Genomic DNA, 16,403 nt, shown 5'->3' with positions numbered 1-16,403 from the left:
GGATGCTTAGCGTCGCGGACGGCCAGGAGGCGCCGAGTGCGCAAGCGCGGTGGTGGGGGGCGGGCTCGCTGCTGAGTGGCGTAAGGCGTAGGCTAAAGAAGCCGGAAGTGGGGGTGCTGGGGGAGCCGGAAGTTGGTGGGGTGTCATGGCGGCGGTACAGTAGGGGAAGGGGGAGCCGAGGGGTGAGTGGGGAGGCCGAGTCAGAGTCAGGTCGGGGAGTTGCTGCCAGTCCCGTGGCGGAGGGGTCGCGCCGCGATCGCCCGGGCTGCGGGCGGAGCGGTGCCGTGCGTGGGCCCGGTGGGCTCGAGCGGGCGCCGTGGCGGGGGAGGGCAGGGACCGGCCTCTCCTCGGACTCTCTCATCGCCTTTCGCCGTCTGTTTGCTGCGGGAGCACCGGCCTGGTTACTTCCGAGGGAAGAAGCGGGACGGCGGGGTAGATGGTAGCTTCTGCGGACAAGGGCTTGTTATCCAAAAAGTTGCTCATCTTAAGTAAACTCTTGGAATATGTTCTGAGTTCTTGGAAAGGACGCTGTTAAACACACCTTTATTTTGCTGATAATGGATGAAGAGAGTCTGGAAGCAGCCATTCAGACCTATAATGCCCAGCTGCAGCAAGTGGAGCTGGCTTTAGGGGCAGGCCTGGACCCATCGCAGCAGTCGGACTTGATTCAGTTGCAGGAAGATTTAAAGCAGCTGATAGAGCTGACTGAATCCAGCCTGGTGTCAGTGAAAAAGAGCAAACTTCTGGCTACTTTAGATACAAATGCATCCTCCTCCTCCCCAGTAGGTCTTCCGGAGCAGGACACCAACCCAGACAGTTCTGCCCAAGATGAGGAGTACGCTGCTTTTAAGGAAGCCATTGCTGAGCTCGGAACTGATGAGAAGCCTTCAGCTAATGATGATGGGATATCATCAAAGAGAGATGAAGAAACTGATGACAGAAGTGAATCAAAGTACAGTGAAGAGGAGGAGGAGTCTGACAGAGAAGAGGAGGAGGAATTGAGTGGGATGAAGGTTAAAGCCCCCTACTACAGTTCTTGGGGCACCCTGGAGTACCATAATGCCATGATTGTGGGGACAGAGGACTTAGAAGATGGCAGTGCAGGAGTCAGAGTGCTGTACCTCTATCCAACTCACAAGTCTCTGAAGCCGTGCCCGTTCTTCTTGGATGATAAATGCAGATTTAAAGAGAACTGTCGGTAAAAAAGAAAAAGGGGTGGGAGGGGGCTTTTGTCCTTCCTGTCGCTAACAGCCTTGTTGTTCAAAGGGATAAACCTCCTCTGAAAGTACCGTGTTTGGCTTTTTTACCCAATGAAATTTTGCCTTTTTGTTTATGTTTTTAAAATGTGTTATGGCAAGCAGTGGTATCGGTTTGACTGTTTTCTTTAGGTAATGCAGAGATGAAGTGGAAAATCTCATGGGAAAGCTGGAGAGATTTTACATAATCAGTCAACTGGCTAAATTAATAACCGATTAAGTATTGTAAAATAAACACCAAAGCTTGTCTGTCAATAGTGCATACGTTCCAGTTGCACGGAGAGGTTGTAGAGTCTCTGTCTTTGGAGATCTTCAGAACTTAACTAGATAAAGTCTTGAGCAACCTGATCGGTCTTTGAAGTTGGTTGTGCTTTGAGCAGGAGGTGGGACCAGAGGCCTGTGTGTCTGAGTGATCCTGTTTATCTCAAAGGACCCGTGAACTTTGTTACTGCGTGTGTCACTAGCAAGGAGAGCTTAATTCTCTGGGGTGGGATGCATTCTTTGTTATGTGACATAAATAATATGTTTAAGATGAAAAATTAATATCTTATGTAATTGAAATAATGCATGATAGAACTTCCGTAATTACTGGTAAAGATTCATCACCACTGACGACTCATTTGCATTTCCTTTAAGGAGAGAAGGAGTTTTTATTTAAAGCCTGCTCAAATGAGGTAGAGATAATTCCTCTTCCGCCTTCCCTGGCAGGTTTTCGCACGGTCAGGTGGTCTCTGTGGAAGAGCTTCAGCCATTTCAGGAGCCCAATCTGAGCGCGCTGGAGGTGGGCTCAGCCTGCCTGGCGAAACACAGCGATGGAATATGGTACACTGCAAAAATAACTGGTGAGTCGTGTTTCAGTGCACTGCCAGGATTCTGTGTGGAAGATGAAGGCTGATGCTTAAGTGAATGTAAAACTTGACTATTTTGGTTGATGATAGGAAAACATTAACTATGTAGCTGCAGCCCTAAACTGAAAATCTCGACATAGCTGAGAAAACGGTCTGAATTTTGTCAGGATTGGGAAGGGAATAGGCTAGGAAACAGGAGGGTGTTATACAAAAAGAAGACATAAAGAGCAGGAATGTGGAAAGGAAATGACTACGTGGTCATTAACTGCACCAAAAGGGAAGAGGCAGTTATTGCAGGAATTGGCATGCGTATTAGGTTAGAATTGCAATAATCTGCTCTTGTTTACACAAAAGCTGGGGGAGCTGCCCCTGCCCATCAGCTGCTGATACAGGCTTCCCTATGTCCTGCGATGGGTGAGGGTTTAGTCTCTCTTTCCATCTTTCTTTGACAATTATTAGGTCAGAGAGGAGTAAGTCTAACTTCTCTTTAATTCCATTTCTCAGCAGCCCATCTTTCTTCTTTCTTAGAAATAAACATTTAAGTATTCAACACAGGCATTGTGGAAATAACTTTCATTGCAGTGGGTGCTTCTCCCTCCCAGACAGAAAACTAAAGCACAAAGAAGAAACAGAATTTTTTAAAACACGTGTTCCTTGGGCCTTACCCCTCTCCCATGTCGTTCCACTGGAGCTAACTCTGTTTTAGAAAGCCCTCTGCCAGTTGCATATTGGAGACTTACTTGAACTCTTGTTCCTTGCTTTTCCTTCTGTAGACATCGACAGTGGTTACTACACTGTGAAGTTTGATTCCCTGCTGCTCAAGGAAGCTGTTGTGGAAGGAGATAGTGTCATTCCCCCACTGCGAAGTGAAGATGGTGCTGAATCTGCCGAGTCTGATGAAGACAGTGTTGATGATTCTGGTTATGCTAAAGGTGAGAAAGTGGGGATGGTGTGAGCAAAAGCGGTCTAGGTCTGCCTTTCTCCGAGACCTACTGAGTTACTCTCCTGGAGCTTTCATTCTAAGTGTCTCACCTCTGATGAAAGAGTAGCTAGTCTCTTTATATGTTGCTGAAAGATAGAAAACAGTAATTAGCTATTATGTTACAATTGCAAACTAAAATCTTTGGTTTATGCAAATTACTGGACTAATGAAGGTTGGAGGTTTCCATGGGAACTTCCAACACGTGAAAGAACAGGGTGTGATATTTTAGAGCTGAGTTCCAAGCTCTGAGTTGGTTTCTTATGTGGCTGGCTGAGTTGAGCTAATAAGTGAATCAGGAGACTTCCTCATCTTGGGGAACTCCATGTAGCTCCATGACACAAGAGTATGAGACCCCAGTAATTGTGTGTGTTTGGTCCTTCCAGTGCCTCGATGAGGTCGCAGTAACAGCCATGTCCTGTTTTACTATTGAGAGCTGGCACAGAGAGAGCCCAAGTGACTTCGCTGAGATTACATGGACAGTGCTGTCCCTGTGCTGGTGCCACAGTTACGCCACAGGGACAAAGTTGTGATCCTAGAGCTCTTTAGTTTAGCCTAATAGAGATTATTGGATCCTAATAACACAAAATTAGCATTGTGGCCTAGGGGAGCCTCATACCAGAGACATGAGCTGGAGGCACAGAGTAGGTATTACATGCCACTGTGCCAAATTTTACTTTGATGGTGTATGTCAGTCTGTATGACCATCCTAGAAGGAAGGAAAGGAAGCACTTCTGTATGATTCTGCCTGGAACTATGAGATGGTATGTGCATTAAATCAAGTGAGGTCTCTCATTCAGGTAACTCACTGTGCAGCCTTCGTAAAAGGTGACTGCTCAGTAGGAACCAAGTAAGGCTGGAGGAACTGCTGAATGATTCTAGGGTGAGGGAAGTATATTGCACTGCTTTGTAAAGGCTTTTCATGCTGTGTGGATGCCCCAGATGAAGGTTTGCATAGCAGCTTTGTTTCTGTGTTTCACTGATTCTTCTCTTCTGTGCCACAGTGATAGACTCAGGAGTTCCAGAGAATGGGGAATGGACTCCTGCATGCAGTTCCTCTTTTGGTGGCTGGGAAGCCCATACTCGTGGTATTGGCTCCAAACTGCTCGTTCAGATGGGATATGAGTTTGGAAAAGGTAAGAGGAGAAGGCGGTCCTGGTGCTGTGAGAGCCTGACTGCCTTGATGGATCTTAAAGCTAGTGAAGAAAAACAAGATTTTGGATTAAGCTAAAACTTTTCTCTGCTGAAGGCCCTGTTAGATAAGGTTCAAGCTATGTGATGAATCACAGCATGTTCGAAGGCAAGAAGGGATAACTTACTTAATCGAAGCACAGGCATATGTGTGCACCAGCCCCTGTGTGGTAATAGCAAAAATTGGAGGCATTTGGAACCATGGTCAAGTTCCTGATTAAAGCCGTGAGAACTGTTGTGTGAGATGTTCAAAGGCTTTAGGTACAAGGGAACTGATCTATGAAGCTTCTGATGTCTGTGTTAAAGCATGTCCTGGCTCTAGACGCAGACTTCAAAGCCTGCTGAACTAGCTTCTCACTACACAAATTGTATTGAGCCTTGGGGGCTTTAGGAGGGCAGTCTGCTACTTACATTTGTCTCTAGTTCTCCCAGAGGAACCAAACCAGTTTTTAGAAGAACCTGGCTTGAGAAGCTGAGAATGTGAGGCTGAACCTAGTTTCACAGAAACCAACCTGATGGGTGGCCTCGGCCTTTTTGTCACATATCTTGTGCTGCAGAAGGCTCCTGTCATAGCGTCTGCATCCACCATGCTGCGGCCTTTGCTGCTCCCCTTGACTTGGATGGTAGTTACGGCTTTTTGTACCTCAAAAGCCTGTTTACTTGTTCTAAGCTTGCAGTTGTCAGCGTGAGCTTGTGGTGGGAGGTGACTTGAGAGGGGATGTCCTCGCTCACAGTAATCGCTTGGTGTCTGTCCTCAGGGTTAGGGAAGAATTCTGAGGGCCGAGTGGAGCCGGTGCAGGCTGTGGTACTTCCTCGAGGGAAGTCCCTCGACCAGTGTGCTGAGGTGCTTCAGAAGAAGAAACAGGGGAAGCTAGACCCAGGCAAATCGAGGAAATGCCGAGCAAAGGGAAACAGCTCTGGACAGTCCCCTGCAGGCAGCCGTAAGCCTCCCCGCAATGTGTTTGACTTTTTGAATGAGAAATTGCGAGGGAAGAGCACTGGGGAGAAGGCTGGAGGGATGGCACTGCCAGAGAGGAACAGCAAAGAGATCTACCATGCTAGCAAGAGCACCAAGAAGGCCCTGAGTGTCCGCCTCTTCCAGACAATGGAGAAGATTGAACAAACGCAGCGGGATATCAGAGGAATCCAGCAGGCCCTGGCACGCAACATTGGACGGTAGGAAAACATTCTCTTTGGGACTGCAGGATGAACTGAGAATTCGTGGCACTTCTGGGAAAGGGTGGGCTTGAAATGAGGTGTAGGAGGAACAAGTGAAACATACCTGGATGAGACCTAAGGGAAAGGGGAGGAGAGAGACCTTAGTGTGTGCTTCAGAGCAGCTTGGACACTGGCAGATGTGTCTGGGGTCCTTTGGCTGGAATTCAGCTGTGACGAAGAGAGGAGCTCTCTGAGGAAAGGTACTGGAGTTCTTTCCTTCTCATGCCCATCTCTGCAGTGGTGTTGTTGAGCATCACAGGAGGACATTTTCTAGCCCCGATTGTGCTGAGCATCAGGTTCTTCCTGGCTTTCAGCAGGTCACTTGCGCTAATCCCGCAGGAAAGGGCAAACCCTCCTGGGATGATGACATGCCTTTGATCTTATCATGCAGGATGACATTGCCATAATGCTTTTTGCTTTCAGGCACAGCATTGCTACAGCTCAGCTGGAGGAGAAGCTGGCTAATGCGCACAAACAGCTGGGGCAGCTGCAGGCCCAGGAAGCCAGTCTGCAGCGGGAGCAGAAGAAAGCAGACACGCATAAGAAAATGACTGAGTTCTAGTCTCTGAGAAAGGTGTTTGACTGCAGTGATTGTCCTTCTAGCCAGCCCCGGTGCTTGTGGCCTCAAAGCCTGGGTGAGCCATCCTGCTCCTCTGGGCTTCAGGCTGCCCAGCCTGAAAACTGGGCTGAAAAGCAGCAGTTTCTAAAACTAGATGCTTCTGAGCTCTGCTGGGAGGGGGAGGAGTACACATCTGTCCAGCCCTGCAAGCCTTCAGTAAGCCTGAGCCTTGTGTAAGGACTAGCTACAAGAAATAAGATTCTCTGCTCTCTTGCACACTTCTTTCCTCCATTATCACTACGGTAGCACCTCCATCCAGAGTCTGTAGCTACTCGGGGGGTAACATTGCTGGCTACGAACCAGCTGAGGAGGGGCTTTGAAAGCCCCACATCCTGCCATCAACTGTGGCTTGTGTTTGCAGCCAACCGACGAACACAAGTGGAGGCAGGGTCCCGAGCACATTCTGGCAAAGCAGAAAAGGCTTGTGCTGGATGAAAAACAGCAAAGGCAAATTGCTTCAACTGCTCTCTGCCTTCTGGTGTTTGCTATGGGATTTATCTGAGAACTGAGGTTTTTTGGGAGCAGTTCCTTGTAGCCCTAGTGTAATGAATAGACAGAAAACTGGCAGTTTGGAGGTGGGTACTAGTGGCCTCAAGCATCATATTTCATCACTTTGACTGTAAGAGTATCCCTAGGACGTGCTATAGCCTAACTCATTGACTTGGCATGGAAAGCTGCGTGGTTCCACAAGTAGAGTGCCAAAGCTGGGGGAATAAGACAGCAGACTAACGGATTCTCAAACCTCCTAGCTAGGAACAACTCCACAGGGAACCCTGTGATTTTTTGCCATCGTTACTTGAGTTTTTCTGTCCTAGGTGGCTCACTGAACACGTGTCCTTTTACTAAAAAACCTCAGGACCCAGATCCAGGTTGGACTGGGCCCCGGATGAGCACAAAGATCAGGAGGTCTGCATGTGCCCAGCGTGCAGCCCTGTCTGTGGGAGAGCTTCAGGCTATGCTGCAAGCAGGCCAAGCAAGCGAAGTGCCCTTCCCTGCAGCGTGGAGAGTCTTTGGACAGGAAGGTCGTCTTCTCCCCTAGGTTATATTCTGCGTTGGCAGCAGCCAGTCCTTGCCCGAGAGGAGATGGTGGTTTCACCAGATTCTGTTTCTGGTGGAACTTGTGCGTTGTAACTGCTTTTTAAAAAAAAAAAAAAAATTGTTTGCAATTTCATGCCAGTATCTTAACGGCACGTTTTTTTCTTAATTTAAGAAATTGATTTCCTTTTATTCTGTGAGTCATTTTTCTAATGAAAAGTTTTGCTCCTTTAGTACCACCTTTTTTTATCTGTTCCTAAGAAACTTATAAAGCTGTCAGCCTGGTCGGGGCTGCACCTACTTGTAGGGTCAGGCTGCCAAACTAACCAGAAAATCTAAGGCTGAAGGAGATACGATCAGAGTTGTTCAAGTCATGTGGGATTTAGCGTTGCTGCAGACACACCTCAGAAAACACAGAGCAACAGCAAAAGTAAACAAGATGGACGTCTTCAGGAAACCTGTTAGAGTGACTCTCTTCTCTTGGAAAGCACTTGGATCCTGCTGTGATGGGCACCGTGTAGATGTGAAAGGTGGTGTGGGCTGCCTTGAGCACTTCAGCATCCATCAGTTTCTAACTAAATTGGCCGTACTATCTTCATTGTTCTGAATTTGTGTTCTCCACGCACTGGGCTTAACTCGAGGGTTTAACAATGGTTGCTCAGTGCCCTTCCCTCACAAATGACTGTTTGTTCCCCACACTGAAATGTTGAGTGGTGACAAGGATTAATGTGCCCAGCTTAGCATGGGTGCTCGCTGAAGTGGCCCATGACTGGTGAGCCAAGCTGGGCAGAGAAAATTCTTGGGTTTGTTTTGTGCTCTGACACTGTATAACATCATCATCTCCTCTTTAAGAATTGGGTGTATTAGCGCTGTGTCTCGGCTAAGGTGTATTTTGACCCTTCCTTGGGATTTCCACAGCCTTACTTGTCAGACTCCTATTCGAATGGCTGCTCCCTCCCACCCAAGACAGTTCACATCCCTGGTGAATAAAGTTGTTTTTTATTTTTTTTTCCTCTCTGTCCTTGTAAGGCATTGTTCATTTGCAATGTAATGATGATCTGTGGCGACCCATTCTTTCCTTATATTCCCCTGCGGATAGAGAGCTGGCACTAAAACCAGCTCGGTGGGAAGTGGAGCGCGGCAGAGGGTGCTCTTATGTGCCGGGTGCCTGCAGAGCCCGTCTGCGGCGCTGCTCACAGCCAAGGCGGGGAGAAACCCAGCCTACCATTGGGTGAAGCAACCACCTCTGCAGGCCAGGAAGCGAGCTGTGGTGTGTGCTGCATGGTATCTGCTCAGAGCTGTCTGCTCTAGAAGGAGATAAAGAGGAGTGGGAGAGCTCAGATCGAGATGTTTGAAATGTTTGGAAACCCCTAACGAGGAGTAACTCTGTGGGATAAAAGAAACAAAATTCTCCAGGTTGGCTGACAAGGAAGAGAGCATGATCGGATTCCCACTCTTCACACTCGCTGGCTTTTGAGTTTCTGCTAAGTAAGTGGTGTTTGCTTTCTTGCCTGGCAAACTCGGGTATCCACAGCTACACCAGGGGTTGAAAAATACTTAAAAAAACCCTGATCGATATAGAAATTCCAGCGTTGTCGGAGATGCCGTTGCAGCTAGCTAGACTGGACAGGCAGGATTCCTACTCGTAATGCTGCAGTGGGGAAGTATCGGCTGGGTTAAACTTTCAGTCGGCTGCGAGGAGGGCTGCGAGCTTTGTGCCGCTTAATGCTTTGTGCTCTGCAAGCATCTGGGCTTACAAAGGAAGAAAAGGTGCTTGAGCTTGACAACACTGCTGGGGTTCCATGGCTTGAATCTAGAGGTTGAGTGGGAACCGATTACTTTCTTGGGGAATGAATTGTCGAGTTCAGAGGTGTGTGGCATTCTTTTTTTTTTTTTCCAACAGAAAAATTTCCAGTTGTCTTGTGGGGAGGGGGACTAGAGTTTTTGCTTGCGTGTGGAACAGCTCTTGGGGAACAGCTGAGCTCCTGGCTGCAGGTGAGAAGGCTTGAGAGAGTGTGATCGTTGAAACGCTGTCCTCTGTAAACCTGAAATTATGTAAAACTACTGAATGTGTGGCAAGAAAACCACTGTGGTAGGCAGGTGATTCTCGAGAAAACATGTTTCTCCTTAATATGCCCTTTCTGTATTTTGGAATCTGGCTTCCCATAACTGCAGGACCGAGGTCTCTGCTGGTGTCCTTCTGTGGCTCAGCTCTGCAGAAAATCTCTCTAGCAGGTTCTCGGCTTCTGCTTGAAAGTGCATTTCTCTGCCCAAGTGAGGACATTTCCAGCAGTCACGGAAGGGCGGGAAGAGAGAAAAATGCTGAGATGATGTCAGCCTCGACCAAAGCCACACGGTGTGAGCAGGCGGGTCACTTACCTTAAGGCGTAAGACTATATTTTCACAAAAGCCACTCTGGCATATGAGTAATGATCAGAACTGTAATTAGAAGCATGCGTCCAAGTTTTGTGACATTTGGGTCTGGCGTGTAGAAATATAGTTGGCCCTTTCTAAATGAAACGCCTTGACCGTGAAATCTCTCCCCCCTGCTGCAGAAATGCGAGTGAAGTGGGTGAGAGCTCGTCCCTGCTCCATGTTTGAAATAGTCTTAAGATGTACTAATTGCATCCCATGGTCTAGGGCAGATTCAACGTTGTTGACTAATTGTTACGGGGCTTTCACTCTTCATAATTGAAAAGAAAAAAAAAGACCTACTTCTGCTTCTTGGGACTTTTTTTCAGTGCAACTCCCCAGGGTACCCGAGCTGTGTTTGCTGCAGCCGTGTTCGCAATCACTGATGGAAATCAGCTTGTAATGTTCGCCCTGGTTTCTTGCAAATACGCTTTTAGTAGTTTCATAGACTTTCTTCTCATCACCCTGTACCAAACACTGTGTGCGGTTTTATCTGGGTAGATGAATCAGAGGCCAAGCAAAATCAGCAGCAGCAGCAGCACTTAATTTTACAGTAAATTTAATATTGTTTTCATGAAGCCCAGCTGAGAAACTTGTGCCTTTTGCAGGAGTCACAAGTAACAAACCAACTGCATTTATCGTGCCTGTGCTCAGGTATCACAAAAGGGAGTTATTCCCTCCTCGGTGGGCCATGGGTGCACGTCGCACGTATGCAACGGCTGCGACTGCTCTCATGTTCAAAGCCATCTTGGCTTGTGGAGCCAGCGTGTTATGAAATGCTGTCTGCTGAGTCTCCTGCCCCGGAGAATAGCCCCAGGACTGGGAGATCAATAACTTTATTGGCAGGGAATTCAGGTGTACATTGCGGAAGGTCTGTTTGAGACTTTCTGCCTTGCAAACCTGCTTAGTCCTACCTGAGTGGCTTCGGTCAGGCACTGGGTTTTCCTCTCAAATTTGTAATTTTGGGACAACCAACGTGTTGTCCCAAGAAGTGGTTTCTTCCAGTGACTGCTGAGCGTGCACTGGGCATTTTTATAGGTCAGAAATCCAGGAGCAACCACCGACCTCCTGCACAACAGAAAGTAGGTCAGAAGAATTTCTCTGTGTTAATTTTGACTTAGGAAGCCTCTGCCTTCCTTCTTCAATCTTAAAAATTCAGGGATGGAAAATCCACCCGCTGTGGGATAAGTTGCCCTGTGTGTGCCTGCCTCAGCGTGGTAAAAGCTCGCACTTTGATTCCGACATAACACCAGCTCGCAGCCGTCGTACCTCGTTATAATTTTGTCTGCTAAACCTCAGAGCCTGCTCAGTTCTACCCTGAACGAAGTTGCTTCTGCAGCCTGCGATCCTGTCGCTCTAATGAGCTAAACAAGTTCAGCAAGGACTGTCTAAAGCGACTGCCCGTGTTGCAGGTAATCCGTCTAATTAATGTATGCTCAGACAGAAAAGTAGTGTTGTCTAATTAAAATGTCGTTGGAGAGGGAACAGCCTTCCCTTCCCAGCTCTGATCTAAGCCAGTCTGTCCAGCCCGGTTAGTCCCTAAAACCTCGGTGTCTCACTTTCTGCGTTGAAATAATTGCTCTCCAGGGGTTAAGGCTTCAGTCAGGGAACTTTCCAAAGGCGTGGGAAGTTCTCAGATAAAAAGGTGCTACAGGTAGGCAGAGGCTTGCCGGTTATTGGGGTAAAGACGCAGCAGAGATGCTGCCGTGTGACACGGGGCGCAGGGCAGAGGGGAGCGAGATCGGTCCCTCGATGGGCGCAGACCTCCCCGCTCGCCGTGGGGCTGGGGCTGCTGGAGCACCCGAGATCTGTGCGAGGCAGGGCGGTTTCTCGTCGGCGCTCATCTGATCTTTGTCATCCGGATTAAGATATGTAAGAGGGTGAGTAAGAGGCGCTCGGCGTGCCCCACGGGATCTCTGTGTCCCCAGCTGCGTCGGTGGAAGCTGTCCTGCTCGGCTGTGCCAGCCCTGTCCCGCCTGGGGACTCTGCCGCCGGCCAAGTCTGGATCAGTGACTGCCTTCTTCGAGCCATGCCTTACTCCGGTGCTGGGATCTGCCTCGGTCTCCCTTCGGACCAGGCGTTTTCCAGATGCGGGCGTGCGCTTCTCTAGTAGCACACCAGCCTTTTTGGGGAGCAGGGCGTGCGCAGAGCTGGGCTTGGGCAGAGCTGGGAGCAGCAGCCGCCGTCTCGACGTCGGCGCAGGTGAAGCGGTGTCGGCTTTTGCTTTGGGCTTTGGAGCACGCTGACGGCCGAGCGGGGACGGGGACGATGGGACGGGGCGTCACCGAGAGCCCCCGTGGGAAAGGCGTGGGATCTTGACAGGCTGGGGAGCATCCGCGATTTGTGTCGGGCTCCCCGGCACCTTCATGCTTCTGCACCGCTTGCTCTGGCCTTGCCGCTGCCGTGGTTTGCAGGGGAGGACCGTTTTTCCTTGAATAAGGCGCGGGGAAGAGGGCTGGGTTTGGGCAAGGCACGGCTTTTTCTTTAGGCAGAGGAAAGCAGTCAAAAGGTCAGGAGTTTTCTGCTCTCGTGTCACAGCACAGAGTGGCTACAGAACCGGGGTTGTGGTGGGGGGGTCCGTGTATGCCGCGCTGCCTGTGCCGAATTGCCGACGTGGCCGGGATGGTGCTTGGTTGTGATCCCGCAGCTCCTGGCTCAAGCGCGGATCGTGCTGGGATGCTGCAGGGAGCGACTCGGGTTCCCGTGAGAGCAGAAATGTCGCTGTGGGGTTTGCAAGGCTGGGCTGGGCTTGGCCGCCCGGGATGCCAGCAGCACTGTCACTCCCACCCAGGATTTTCTCCCCCGTAACTCCGCAGGTCGCATGGCACGGGTGGATGGAGCCAAATCCTACGGGGCTCGGAGGGGGAGAGGGCGAGACCCGCTGTGGAAGGAGGGTGTCCCGGTGCATGCCGGCATGCCCAGGGTGCGAGGAGGGAGAGGCGGCTGCGAGGCTGAAGCTCACCCCGTTTCCGGGAAGCTGAGTCATTTGTTTCCCCATCCTGTCTGGGCCACCCCACGACCTGGGGCTGTGTCCCAGTGTCCCCAGAAAGCACACCGGCACTTTTGGGATGTCTCCAGAGGGTTTTCAGGGCCCCCATCTCCTTTTCAACATCTTGGTGGCAACTTGGGAGCTTGAATCCTGCTGGGTTTGTTGGGTTTGGGGTTTTTTAAAAGGAACCAAAATCTGAAGTTATTCCCTGGGGGTGGCAAAGCATCCGCTGCTGGGCGTCCGCACCAGGCTGGGCAGGGCGTTGGAGGCAGCGCGGCACCCCTGGGGAGGGCAGGAGCCGGCCAGAAAATTGGGCCCCCGGTGCACGTCCCCCTCCAGAGCACCCGGAGAGACCCCCTTCCCCGGGGGGGCTTCACTGCAGAGGCCATGGCAAGCCCTGGGGGGCCACGGAACACCATCTTGTGCCACGGTGAGCCCAGCTGCACCCCGACTCGTGTTTTTTCTCCCCAGAGCTTGACCCCGCAGCGGTGTCGGAAGCGGGTCCCCCATGGCTGCAGCCGGCGGCGAGGGGCTGGCACAGACCCCGCTCCTGCCGGCCGGTGCTGTCCTGGCCCTGCTCGGTGTCCTGGTCTACCTGGGCGCCCTGTGCGCTGCCTGCAGACGGTACGTGCTGCCCGCCGCCCCTCTGCTTTGCCTCCTGGTGCTGGGAATGGGGCTGGGGACCCTTCGGTGGCGTTTGGTGGCTGAACGTGGAGACCCCACGTGTGCCTGTCCTGAGCTGGGACCGCTGGGATCTGCTGCTCTGTTCGCCCTGAACCCCCAGCTGCAGCCCCGGTACAACTCTGCCTGGTCTAATCCTGCACCCCTGTGCCTCGCTGCCTGCCCCCCACCACCGCTGCACCCCCTGCACCCAAAAGCCTTGCAGGAGCAGCCTGGAGAGGGCTGAGCTGCAAGCGGGATGGGCGGGATGGGTGATGCCAGCGGTGTCCGGCACGGCTCAGTGGGGTGCAGGATGCAATCGAGACCTCCCCAGCCAGCACGGACCCTGCTGCAGGGCTGGCGAAGGAGCAGGGTTGTGGATTTGGGGGGGTGCTGCTGCTCCGGCGAGGGGCACGTGGCGATGCCCACCATGGCCACGTCGGGGTCCTGGGGCACCGGCTCCTTGCCCCCAGCTTGGCCACTTGCATCGGGCTCAGCTCCGCTTCTCCCCGCAGCAAGGGCAGGAAGAAGGTGCCTCCGGATGGGGTGAAGCTGGTGGACGAGGTAAGGGCACATTGGGGGGGCAGGATCCACCCTGGGGGAGCTCTGGGCACCCCAACTCCCAGCCAGGAGCCTGACAGCGTGCGTTCCCCCCATTGCAGTCCCTGCTCAGACAGACGCAGCTGCGGTCGCTCAGCAAATCCGACACGAAGCTGCACGAGCTGTACCGGGTGAAGGCCAGGGATGACAGTGAGTGGCCATCGGGCTGGTGACCCTTGATGGGTGCCCGTCGTCCCCGCACGGTCCACCAAGCGCATCGCGGCAACGCCACGGTGCCCGCGCGGTGCCGGCGCAGGGGTTGGTGCCGGCGCAGGGGTTGGTGCTTGCTGCATTCCCGGTGTCCCCTCCATCTCCTCTCTTCTCCCCGCAGCCCAGCGGCCGGCCAGCCTGGATTTCCCCTGCCCCACAGCCTCCACGGCCAGTGCCGACTCCCTGCACAGCCCCGGCATCAGCGTCCTCCTGCACCGTGAGCTGCCCCAGATCCCCGTCCCCGACCCCCCGGTTGCCTCCCCGTCCCCTGACCAGACCTACTCCAACCTGCTCTTCACCCCGCTGCGGAAGCCGGTGCCGGACACAGTCTACGAGTGCCTGGCGGTGGGAGGGGAGGATGCCCTGGTGCCCTCCGTGCCCACTGGCACCCAGTTGCCCCCTCCACGTGCCGGGCACGGGGCGGCCGATTACGCCTGTGTCCGCAAAGTGAAGAAGACGGTGCCCGGGGAGGTGCAGGATGGGGCCGTGGCGGGGCCTCCCAGAGCATTGCAGTGCTGGGACGGCGTGGGTGATGCTCCCCGGGCGAAGGTACGGCTCTGGGGGGGTGGCAGGGATGGGGCACGGGGCTGGTGGTGTGCTGGCTGGATGGGGCAAGTGGGGGGCCATGTGATGCCCTGCCCATGTTCAGAGCAGGGTGTAAATTAGGCTACTGCATTTCCAGCAGAGCTTTTGGGGGGGCAGGATGAAGCCAAGACCCTAAGGGCAGACGATGCCCACGGTGCTGCTCTCTGTGCCTTGCAAAAGGCTCCCCGGGTTGTGCAAAAAGCAGGATCCCCCATGGTTAATCTGCTGCCAGGATCCTCCGGGGGGGTCTGGGAATCCGGGGGGGCACGGGCGTGGAGATACCTTGCGGTGGGCAGGGATTGCCCCCGACCCCCCACCTTCCTTTTGCAGCTGGAAGAGATGTACTCGACAGTGTGCAAAGCCACCAAGAAGAAAACCCAAGTCCCCGTATCGTCCCCGAGGGCCGAGAGGGAGGTGGGTGCTGGGTGGCCGCCCCCCCGCCGGGAGGAGGGTGCCCTGGCCGGGTGCTGGTCCTCGGCAGCCCAAGGCCCCCCCGACCCCTGCTACGAGTCCATCAACGACAGAGCCTGGACTGCTCAGGGCCGCAGCCCCGAGCCGGACTACGAGGCCGTGGACGTTAACTGGAAGAAAGCGGCAAAACGGGACAAGCCGAGGAAGCCCTGTGCCCCCGAAAACCTGTACGAAAGCGTCGGCGACATTTGGGCGGCGGAGTCCCGGCGAGCGTCCACCAGGACGGCGGCCAACGGGCTGGAGGTGTACATCACCAACCTATAGCATCCCCCCCCAGGGAGCGGGGTCTTCGCCGCGGGGTGGTCCCACCCCAGTCGGATGCTGTCAGGGAGGGGGGATCCACTGGAACTGGTTTTCCACGGGGTTGAGCCTTGCGGGGATGGGCGCACACGAACCCGGTGCCCGCTGGGGCGGCTGCATTCTGTATATATGTTTTGTTACTTTTCTTTAAGCCTCCTTGTCCCGGCTCAACCCACCCCGTGCCAGCAGGTTGATGTTGGGATGCCCCGAGATGGGCAGTTTATGGGTGCTGGGTGCCACGTGGGAGCCCGGGGGGACCACCGGTGGGAACCAGGTTAGGACCAGTTGTGTTTTGGGGTGGGTGGTGGCAGGGCTGTGGGCCAGTCCTGGGGCCCTGGGCTGCAGGATCAGGCCCCTCATTAGCGGGGTTATGCCATGAGCGAGGGTCTCCATCCTCCTCCCTCTGCCTAGGGGAGAGCAGGGGCCTGTCCAGCTCCTGGGATGCATGGAGCAGCTTCGCTCCCATCACGGAATGTCCCCAGTTATGGGGACCAGGGGCCAGCCCCATGCCTTGGTGCAAGGGAGTGCGAGGCGACCGCCCATCCTCCATCACCCACTCCCACCCTTCGGATGCGTGCAAGGGTGCGTCCACGAGCAGCCGTCTCCCAAACACCATTAAAAGGCTGAGAGGGGTTTATCCTTGTCAGGAGAAAACACTCTTAAGCTGGATCTAAAACCCTGGTGCTGGTGCTTGGTGCTGCTGCTGCAGCAACACGGTGGTGCCGGCGCTGGGAGAGTGGCTTTGGGTGCAGCGTAACCGTGAGCGGGCGCACCCGTGCTGCACGGGTGGTTTTGCACCTCCGAGATGGGGATGCGCAGCCGCCGCCAAGAGCTGCTGCAATGAGGTGGGCCATCCCGGAGCAGGGATTCACCGTGGCTGTGCCTAAAACCGCGGCTCGGGGGCTCTGCGCGGGGTCGGGGTCGGAGCTGGGGAGCGTTTGCTGCCCGCTTGCCTCCATGTCGCTCCCGCAGGTGCTGTAGCCTCAACGGGTGCCAAAAAACGCTCAGGAGAGCTGGACGCGCACCCGGA

General features: G+C 53.4%; 1 protein-coding gene across 4 annotated transcripts; it reads left to right on the top strand.

Annotated features, from left to right (window-relative positions):
* The first annotated feature begins 162 nt into the window (after positions 1-162).
* LOC142027390 (zinc finger CCCH-type with G patch domain-containing protein-like) lies at positions 163-16,201 on the top strand. 4 transcript variants are annotated; one of them, XM_075021510.1, is made up of 9 exons: positions 163-1,198; positions 1,965-2,098; positions 2,878-3,036; positions 4,088-4,219; positions 5,033-5,450; positions 5,916-8,634; positions 9,050-9,141; positions 10,718-11,438; positions 12,375-12,954. In XM_075021510.1, exons 1-6 carry the CDS (start codon positions 558-560, stop codon positions 6,052-6,054), a joined length of 1,623 nt encoding a protein of 540 aa, XP_074877611.1. In that variant the 5' UTR covers positions 163-557; the 3' UTR covers positions 6,055-8,634; positions 9,050-9,141; positions 10,718-11,438; positions 12,375-12,954. The 4 variants fall into 4 exon arrangements, with proteins under 4 accessions (XP_074877611.1, XP_074877603.1, XP_074877629.1 ...); XM_075021502.1 differs by having other exon boundaries at positions 10,718-12,960; XM_075021519.1 differs by lacking the exons at positions 163-1,198; positions 1,965-2,098; positions 2,878-3,036; ... (2 more) ...; positions 5,916-8,634; positions 12,375-12,954 and adding exons at positions 13,019-13,171; positions 13,723-13,771; positions 13,870-13,957; positions 14,139-14,566; positions 14,933-16,201 and having other exon boundaries at positions 8,673-9,141; positions 10,718-11,760.
* Positions 16,202-16,403: the final 202 nt, after the last annotated feature.

Source organism: Buteo buteo, chromosome 2 (genome assembly GCF_964188355.1).
Source record: "Buteo buteo chromosome 2, bButBut1.hap1.1, whole genome shotgun sequence".
Classification (NCBI taxonomy): Eukaryota; Metazoa; Chordata; class Aves; order Accipitriformes; family Accipitridae; genus Buteo; species Buteo buteo.
This window is presented reverse-complemented; position numbering and strand designations above follow the sequence as displayed.

What these genes read in the sequence shown, in the direction of transcription:
- LOC142027390 (XM_075021502.1), top strand. Translation starts at nt 558, where the DNA reads ATGGATGAAGAGAGTCTGGAAGCAGCCATTCAGACCTATAATGCCCAG. An exon ending in GTACACTGCAAAAATAACTG is followed by an intron (nt 2,099 to 2,877) that starts GTGAGTCGTGTT and finishes TTCCTTCTGTAG; the next exon opens with ACATCGACAGTGGTTACTAC. An exon ending in GGGATATGAGTTTGGAAAAG is followed by an intron (nt 4,220 to 5,032) that starts GTAAGAGGAGAA and finishes GTCTGTCCTCAG; the next exon opens with GGTTAGGGAAGAATTCTGAG.